This window comes from Azolla caroliniana, unplaced genomic scaffold, assembly GCF_043228905.1.
Source record: "Azolla caroliniana isolate FFs.n. ecotype wild unplaced genomic scaffold, voAzoCaro1.0.p SCAF_1, whole genome shotgun sequence".
In the NCBI taxonomy this organism is placed as follows: Eukaryota; Viridiplantae; Streptophyta; class Polypodiopsida; order Salviniales; family Salviniaceae; genus Azolla; species Azolla caroliniana.
Genome location: NW_028230436.1, coordinates 33,241,074 through 33,250,959, shown reverse-complemented (window position 1 = coordinate 33,250,959; position 9,886 = coordinate 33,241,074). Strand labels below are relative to the sequence as shown.

Genomic DNA, 9,886 nt, shown 5'->3' with positions numbered 1-9,886 from the left:
TATCTCGCTCTCATATGATGTATATGGTATTAGGTAATAGGTTATATGTTAAGTCTTATAGGTCATTTTGGTGTTCTGTGCATATTACAATTCATTTCTATTTTTCATTTTATTGGGCCTATGTAACGTGTTTGGCATCAAAAAACTTGTTAAGCTCACTAAATTACTAGATTACCATGTGGATTATGGAGGTTGAGCAGCTCGACTAAATGACTCTCTCTCTCTCTCTCTATTTGTGCACATGTCATCATGTGACAAGAAACTATCATCTTAAATGGACTATTATTTGTTAGTATTGTTCATGCCCATATCATCATGTGACAAGAAACCATTGTCTTACAAGAACAAACATTGTAACGCACAAGCTATGCAATGGAAGAGGCATCCTAGTCATGTGGCAACTAAGCATGATAACAAGCATAGTTTGAGGGCCACTAGGTATGGTTAGGATGGATTACCTTACTTTTGTATACCTATCCTTGGTTTCTCTTGGAGCCTAAGAGATGGCAATAAAATGTTAGTTTCTATTGTCATATTGCCCCCCAAATTCTGTTGCCATCAATGTATGTTTGCTATTCCTCAAAACTTCATTTTTAGATGTTTCTATTATTATCTCTATTATTGAAGCATTGTTGCCCAATGCAGTTATCGAGACTTATTGCCTTCTAACCACTACTCTCATAGAAACCCAGCATTAAAAGAGCACCTATGTAGAAATTGGTGTAATTTGTTTTGTTGGTACCTGTAAGAAATTCACTTAAATCATTACTAAAATTATACCTCATCTAGGCTTATACATGAGATTAATTTTCTTATGTACTTGTATGAAAGGTCGACTTGTTGCAAACCACATTAACAATGCGACTTGTGTAATGAAGGTTAGATGTAAGTCATCTGACTTATATATCTGGAATTGATGCCCAATCCCAATATTCGTAGCTTTATCATGTATGACTAATCAAGAATTTGAGGTTTTAAAGGAGAGTTGATTCTTGGAGTCAAATTACCACATAATAGGAGGATGGGCTTTTCAAGATGAATGGGATGCAACTTAACCAAGTTCAAGGTTATCTTGTGAAAGAGCTCATAGTTACCAGCTTTTTGCCTCACTTTTAGTTCTTGTAAAGAAAGAAAAAGGTTCATAGGGAATAAATAAAAGTAATGGTGTTAAATATCCATACCCACGCCTTCAATTGATGATTTGCTTGAAACTCTAGGAAATGCTGTTCTATTGCCTTTAATTGATGATTTACTTTAGACTCTAGGAAATGTTGTTATGTGTAATAGAACGGAATTAAGATTCTCCTAACTAATGGGAAAGTAGCTTCTTTTTGGAAAAAAAAACTGAATTAAGATACACATTACCAACCATTTATTTGGGAAGAATACCCTTCACATGATTTTTTTGATCAACATTTTTGCCACTGAGTTATACCAGGTTTGTTTCTATTGCGTAACACGACCAGATGTTTATAAAATGTTCCATCTTATTTTTTTCCCAAAAAAGTTCCATCTCGTTTTTGCAAACTTTGTTGATTTTGTGATAATAATCTAAGATCTTATTTACAATCATGCAATACTTGAAGCTGAGGATCATCGATATAGGGTTTCCATTATGAGGGGCATTCATTACACATAAATGGACATAAATATTTTGTCTTTGAAATGGATATCAAATATCAGGCCATATCTTCACTAAATGCATTAGAATAGACCTGCAAAAAGTTGTGATGAGGCTGGTGTAGCTCTACCAATTCCTATTTTATTTTTATTTTTAAATTTAACTTATTATCATCACGGAAGGGGATATGTCTCTCCTTGATCCCGCTATTGAGAATCCAACATGTAAATTGGCTGCCCCTTTGAACCCCCCCAATGTGGATTGGAACTCATAAACAATATGATGTTGTCAATGTGACAAAGGAAATGTCATATGGGTTATCAATGGAAGAATAAAGGGATTGTCTACTTAGTTGATTGTGGTGCAAACTTTTTAGGTGTGATCAGAAACCTGGTAAAAAGAGTTAAGCTTGTGACACAAATATTCTCCACACAAGCCATTTTACAACCCAAAGTAAATCAATAAAAGGACAACTATACTAAGATGTTTGCTACATGAGATTAGTTAAAAGAGGACTGAAAATGGATGACAATAATATAAAACTCCAACAGCATGTGGCAAAAGATAAATCCAAAAAATGGCTTAAAATGAAATTGTTTGATTGAACCATGAAGGTTGGGAACTACAAGATTGACGCTCTTGAATATACGTGTTAGAAGAATGCAAATGCAAACAAAACAACCATAGCATGACCAAAACCCAACCATGGCAGTTTGATTGACTACAGAATCAACGAGATGAGAATTTAAACCCTTAGTTATGAAATGAAATTTGAAGTTTCTAGATTGAACGAGAACTTGATGGAAACTTCCTTAAATATTGAATGATGGGAAAGGAATTCTAACCTAGCCCCAAAATCTATGCACTGGAATGAAATACAAAAAAGATTGTGAGCCAAGTGTATTGCAAGAAAGCTAGGAAAAAGCAAAAACAACAAACCCTAAGAAATGGCATTGGTTTGTCTTGATTGAATTAGTATGAAGCATACGTATCTCGTGCATTCTCATTCAAGAACATTCTTATCATTTGAGCATGAAAAACACCCTAAATTTGGGGTATTTCATGAATACTATACTTATCATGCTCAAATACTATACTTTTGCGCTCATTATTTATTATAAAGTAATTTTTTAAACTTTGCACATGATAAGTATTGCACACAAAATACCCCAATTTTAGGGTATGTTCAAATGATAAGAATACTATACTTTTGCACGAAATACCCCAATACTATACTTTTGCACAAGGGTATTCTGGTAAATAGGGCTTGTAGATTTGAGTGTATAATTACTTTATAAAGTGTATTTTTTTGGACATAGGGGTAGTTTGGTAAATTTGGAACTTCCAGGGGCATCCTAGTAAATAGACGAACTTCTAGGGTATCTTGGTACTTTTCCCTTTATTATAAGGTTTTTTTTTTTTTAGGGTAAGAAAGTTAAGGTAAAAAGTGTTAAAAAAAAACACAATAATGTTTTAATAACACACACATTCATTTTCAAACGTATGAAAATGAATGTTTGGGCTAACGAACACGAATATTACATACTATGGAACTTCAATGAACTACGGGAGGTGAAGAGAGAAGAAATGCAAAATGCAATTACCTCATCGATTACCATTGGCATCTAAGAAAACAAAAGCTAGGGAAATCCTCAGGCCATTAGCATCTGAAAAAAGAAAAATTGTGAAAGAAAGAAAACACAAGTGTCATTGAAGTCTAGTCTCACATAAGAACTTGGGTACTTCTAGGAAATGGATTAAAACCACAAACTTCCAATTTTTTTCCCACAAACCTTGCAAGAAAAAGGAAAAAAATATAAATACTCATTTAACATCTCAGAACATACTTGCGACACATCTCGTAAAACAGTTAACATAATATGTCTGACAATGTTTTAAAATATTTAAAAAAAGAGAAGTAATAGGATATTGATATACATTAAGCCCTAAAATTGGGGTATTTCATAACTTAATGAATGAATGTTTGGCACAAGTTATACAAGGGTAGTAACTAGAAACTGGGACAAGACTCTACAATTCAAATACCTAGAAAAATATTTGGGCATGGAATACTGAAATTTGATTTCGCTTAAAATTGAATGTGTTGAGGGAATATTCACCCTAAAGGGGAAACTAAAAAGACACAAAACCACAACATAGCCACCCCTCCACATGATAAGTGATTGAATGAACAGAAGGCAACGACTCTAAACTGATATGAGTATCTAGGCTTTAGAAGTGAGGTTAATCAATATGACCAAAAAAGTGGAGAATAATGTGAAGCTTCTGAAAAAACAAAAGGCAACTGATGACCAAACTCTATAACCTTGTAGATGATATTTCCTTGATTGGATGCTGAAAATGTCCTCGAGAAAGTGTTGGCTTTAATGGAATGACATTGGAAGTTGATTGCTTGCTTGAATGGGTAGCTCATAATCGAAAAACTCTTCACAAATCCATGAAAAACTCTTCACAAATCCATGATGGATGAAAATTGCACATTCCTTTGGCCGAACTTAACCGGAAGTTCGACCAACTCTAGAGAGCGGAAACAGTGAAAAGCTACTTAGGAAGCAATAGAAGAGCGAGTGTCTCTTCACTTAGCGCCTCGGTCGACCATTTCCATGTAGTTGAGGATGGATTGTTCACGTTGGATGCGGATCTGGTCGTTGAATCTCGAGATGAAGGCTTCGATCCGCGAGTGCAACTCGTCGGCACGCATGGACGGCTCCCGGGGCTTCGCTTTCAGACTCGTGGGGCTATTAATGGAGCTCGAGGATCCGGAGGTCGACCTCTCGGCTCGTTGGAGGATGATGCGCCGGTTATTGTTCTTTAAAGGGCTCCCGAGGAGATTGGTGCTTTTCTTCTCCTCGCAGATGGCGCGCCAAGTGGCCTCGAGGGTCTGGCCGGGGCGTTTCGCGTTGGCCCGGCCCCGGGAGTTGTTGGGGCGTAGCGGGCTGTGGCCGAACCCCGCCGACTTGGACGACGTCGTGGTAATCCTGTGTGTGAAATGAGACGAAGCCAGTGGCCTCTCCGCCCCACCGGCCCTCTCGTGTGAAACCACTTCTTCTTCATTCACTACCAGAGGCGACCTACCTTCACTGCTCTCCATTGATTCTCTGTAACCCTTGTAATAATCACTGGGCATCTCATCTGATCCTGTAACGACATCGCTTTGCTCATCCTGTCGATCGGGTTTGTGCCTCTCAGATCCACCACGCTTCTTCATGATTAGCGTAAGATCTTTGCTTTTTCTTGAATTATAAGGCTCTCCAGATTTGATCCGATTCCTTGCATCATCCACATCAAATCCATCACGCCTTCTATCATCATCATCATCATCATTATCCATGGCCGTGGATGTAGAAACCATAACCTTGTGGCTTGAGGATGCCAGGATCGACGATGGTGGTGATGCTGCCTGCGGCCCGATGCCGAGAAGCATGTCTGCATCCTCGAAGCGAAGGTACCGGACCGGAGATGCTACCAGATAATTGTCGGTCACATGGTGGTCGAAGAGCCGCCGATAGTACTGGTCTCCGGAGTGCATAGAGGGCGAGGCGAGGACCGACGGAGATGGTGCCAAATCACTAGGGGATTGGGATAGTGTCGGCATCAAATTCGACGATGGTGACGAAGGGAGATGGAGATAGGGAATCGAAGACATCGGAGATGGTGATGGTGATGGTGATGGTGATGATGGATGTATAGGCATGCCATTGTCATCATCATCGCCATCATCGGCAATTGCAGCTGCAGATGGAAGAACTCTGGTGGCGGGTCGAGGCGGAGGTGCTGCGGCCGAGTGTGGGGAGTGGCTCATGGCAAACAAGGTGAAAATGATGAGGTTTAGGAGGAGGAAGAGGTTTGTGGGGGTTGCCAAGGGGTAGTAGAAGCTCCACAATGTGGGGAACACATTAAGGAAGAGGAATCTCATGGAGAAGAAGGCCATGAAAGGGATGGTGACAACCATGGCCACAAGGAGACACACATGCATCCATTTGTGTGTCTCAAAGAATGCTAGAAATGTGCCCCTAGGCATCTCCTTCATCTTCTTCATTCTTTTCACACTGTTGTTTGAGATCATCATGTTTCACAAATATATATACACACACACAGGTGCACTCGGCGCGCTCGCACAACAGTTTGAGACCCTCGATTCGCCCTCTATTCCTTCTTCTACCAAATTGACCTAGCAAAAGAAAGGAAAATAAAACCTCGCTTATTTGCTAGATTTCCTCTTCTACTTCCGGTTTGTAAAGATCATAGTGTTGTTGTCATTCTGATGGATGGCTTGTCTCTGTCACCAAGCATATATGTATTTGTTACCTTCCCACTCTCCTTTGAAATTGATGGGGTCCAAGAGTATACATATATATTGGGCTCATTTGATTCCTTTACTTTACTTTACAATGATAGATCTGGTGAACCTCAATGTGCGTCGAAATCCCGCAAAGCAAATTTATGAGGAGATTAATAAGTTTACACACACACACACACACACACACACACACACACAATTCATTTGTTCCTCATGTTTTAATATGCATATGTTATGTTTTATCTCCACATTGGCATGCCTTTTTCATCCTTTCTATGCAAAATGCTTATGGTTACCGTTGGTTTGAATGACCACTTAATTTTTTTTCTTAATTTCCCTCAAGGTTAAAAAAAACCAACGTTCAATTAAGGGTAGGGAGCGAGGTAAATACAAATATTCAAAATCTTGCTACATTTGCTTCCTCTGGCGTCCACTAATGAATAAAGGTGTGCCAGTACAATGACATTTAATATCAGCTTTTGTGATGGATTCATCCTCTTTCCTTTAAAAAGCTAATGAAAAAGATAGAAAGATCACTAGGTGTCTTCTCCCCATGTGCACATTTACGTGGTCACATAGTTTGCACCACACATGGACATGTGATCTACATTACATCCCTCTACATTTACTCACACTGAGAGGCTCAAAATCCATCTCCCATGCTTTCTTGGAGCTTGTTTCTCTTTCGGTGAGAGCTACTCTTAAAAGTCTTTGTAGACATTGCCAATTTGGATTCCACACCTTAATTGAACGTCCAACCATGGCCACGTGTATAAGTTTGATTTCATTACATTCTCGCCATAGCTTACTAACCAAAGTTATGATGAATGTTTGGTAACTTGTTCTCTTTGTTTTGCTACACTTGATTATGATTCATAATTATTGGCGTAAATTTTATCAAGATTTTAACCTTGTTCACACATATGGTATGGTGTTTGAATGTGCCCAAACACATTCAAATTTATGCCATGAATGAGCTCTTAATATTCAATGTTATCTTCGATTGAACATAGCTTATATAAGAATTATAATTTTGTATTATGAAAACTTGAGCACTCTATGTTTTCTTAGTGGGGCCTTATAAGGTTCGGGGCAAAAACAAGAAATATTGGTGTTGAAAGTGGTGAAGACACTGCCAATCTCAAATATATTCATGATGTGTTTTTTTTACTTATCACACAAATTCAAGTAGTAATAGCTTAAGATTTGGCACATGATGAGCTCTTTCCAACAAGGGGTATATCCATTGCTTTCAACTATTGTTTCAATATGTAGAGTGATTAACTGTAAACTACCTAACCATCCAAAGTTGGGTAAAACTTGACACTATTTTGTGCATTTTACCTACCATAGGAAATTATTAACACCGTAAAAGGTCTATCTCAATTTTCAAACTGTACCATGGAGACCAAGATAATAACTGTAAAGATAAAGGCATCACTCAAGATATCACAAGTAGTCATACATTAGCCAATATTATACCTATACTTATCTATGTCATGCTCCATAGAACTCCATAAAAAATACATTAGTCTATCATAAATTCTTTTAATTTGCAACTTAGAAAAATATTGTACACAATTGTAAGGAAACAAGCAAGAAGTGTCAAAGAACTTTAATCATCTTTCAAATAATTTTTGTAAGGATTATGATGTCGGATTCATGTTTTAAATATCCACACCATCCTAAAAAACAATGAGGTCAAAAATAATTTAGCTAAAAGTATAACGATTACACTATGTGATGATGATATTATGAGAATAGTGCTCAAATAAAAAGATGTCGGAGAGCTTAGTACAAAACATATTAACGTTATAGTATTAAGAAAGGAAGCAAGAGTAATAAAAAATATGAGTAGTTGAAATTAAAGTGGTATATAACCATATATTGCTTAGAATATTCTAAGACCATATTGCGACTCATTTTTCTCAAGAGTTGTGGGAGACTCGATATGCACGGAAATATAGTCATGTTAAATCCTTATTCTTGGATTTGTCGTATGTGCTAAAACATTTACTTGTCAATAGGTCTATGCTCTTATTGTGCTTTTACTTGCAAAGTTAATACACCAAATAGCCATCAACACACACTTATAGACAATTCCAGGTCCAAGAATTTAATGGTACACACTTCCTACTCAATTCAAACATCTTCGGTCTCCAAGGTAGGCATTCCTCAAAGCTTGGGAATATGCATAACCAATCAGTAAGATATGATAATATTTACACTAAAAGCTAGACTTACAACGCAAGCTAATATGCACGTGAGTAAGTGCGCACAACATTTGTGGTAGAGAAGAGATTCTAGCTGGATAAAAATGAATAAGGGAACGTTGCCTTTTTTTGCAATCAGTTTAGAAGGTGTACTCAAAGTCCTTGGCAAAATCGTTTCCAATCTATCTCTCTAATCTCTTGTGTTTTCTTCCAAATTTTACATAGTAGTCAAGTGTTCTTACCTTCTTAGAAGGCAAAGCTCAACCCTAAAATGAACTTTAACCACCAATAATGCTAACTTAACTTGATTATGATTGTATTATGTATACATTATTCATGGTGAGCAATTCAAAACATTATTCATGGTGACAAAGGCAACGTAAGAAAAACATTAGGCTCTTAAGGTAGTCCCTAATTAATCAATCTAACTGATCTCAAAAATTTAATAAATTCATAGGTGATATACTTACTTCATATTTTCCATGCAAAATTAAAATTTGCCTTCTCTTTTCTTCTTTAGTTTAAGCATTTTCCATGTTGTTTGCTTGACATGATTCATTGCTTTTATGAAATTATCAAGAATGTTATTTTATTTACCTAGTGCTAAAGCTTCTTTCCTAATGCATTAAGTAACGCAAAACCAAATGAAGAATGCCAATAAGGGATTTCGTTAAACGAGGAATCTTCTCTCATCAACTATCAATCCGAATTGTTGCAATGAAAACCATTTACAATTGTCTACTTAGTCATTGATTCCAAGTTCCTTGAAAAACCCATAATGTATCTCATGATCACTGAAAAACCATAATGTATCTCATGATCACTATTTTAGATGTAGAACCCATTTGCCAATGCTAGGATCAATGTCATGAGAATACTCCCCCTTCCAAAGGTTGTTTGTCCTTGAAAATGAATATATGATACTTATTAGATAGCCCACTCACTATTTCCCATGTAGGGTCATGGGCAATTCCCTTCTTTAAAGAGTGAAAGCTGACTTTCAAAAACTTAAGGAACAGAAGCTCAACTTCTATAGAAAATGATTTTACGAATTTTCTATGTATGTATTGCTCTCATATCTAGCTTTTAGTGCTTTTCTCAATATTTGTTCTCTTTAGAAAGGAAGGGGGTTTCTTTTTTGAGAGCATCAATTCATTATTTGTGCATGTGAAGTCTCTAGTTCTAAGAGTTCAAATTAATGGCAAGAGAGAGGGGAGGTATAGGAGTAATAATATGAATGATAGAAGAGGAAAGTGGAGCAACTAATTTTAATATAGGGAGGAATATAGATAATAGGACAAGTAAAAATTCTCTTATGTTAGTACATGAAAGAAGCAAAAGGGATAGAAGGTCGACTTGTCATGTTAGAAGTCACTGTACAAAAGAACCATATTGATCAAATGGAAAAGTAGTCGAACAGAGAGAGGGGTACAAATCATTGAATAATTACATGAAGTTAGAACATTCATGGAAATTCATTGCATGCTTAGAGACATTACAATAACTAAATAACAAATAATCAAATGAAAAGATAAGAGAGGGCAAGACAAAGTAGATACAAATAACAAATAACATGGATATTCAAAAATGAAAAAGGAAGCTGAAGATTCCCTATTATTAGTTGAAAACATTGAGAAGACTACAAGAAACATAAAGTTTTTGTGTTCTTCACAAAGAAAGATAAGCACAAAACTATTATAGCATTGCATTGGATTAGTGAGAGAAGATCTT

The 9,886-nt window shown here is 36.7% G+C and overlaps 1 protein-coding gene across 1 annotated transcript; it reads right to left on the bottom strand.

Moving 5' to 3' along the window:
- Positions 1-4,139: 4,139 nt before the first annotated feature.
- LOC147869910 (uncharacterized) lies at positions 4,140-6,025 on the bottom strand. Its single transcript, XM_087334557.1, has one exon. It carries the CDS (start codon positions 5,709-5,711, stop codon positions 4,218-4,220), a length of 1,494 nt encoding a protein of 497 aa, XP_087190683.1. The 5' UTR covers positions 5,712-6,025; the 3' UTR covers positions 4,140-4,217.
- Between the last annotated feature and the right edge of the window lie 3,861 nt (positions 6,026-9,886).

Coding starts and splice junctions, on each gene's coding strand:
- LOC147869910 (XM_087334557.1), bottom strand. CDS start 5,711: ATGATGATCTCAAACAACAGTGTGAAAAGAATGAAGAAGATGAAGGAG.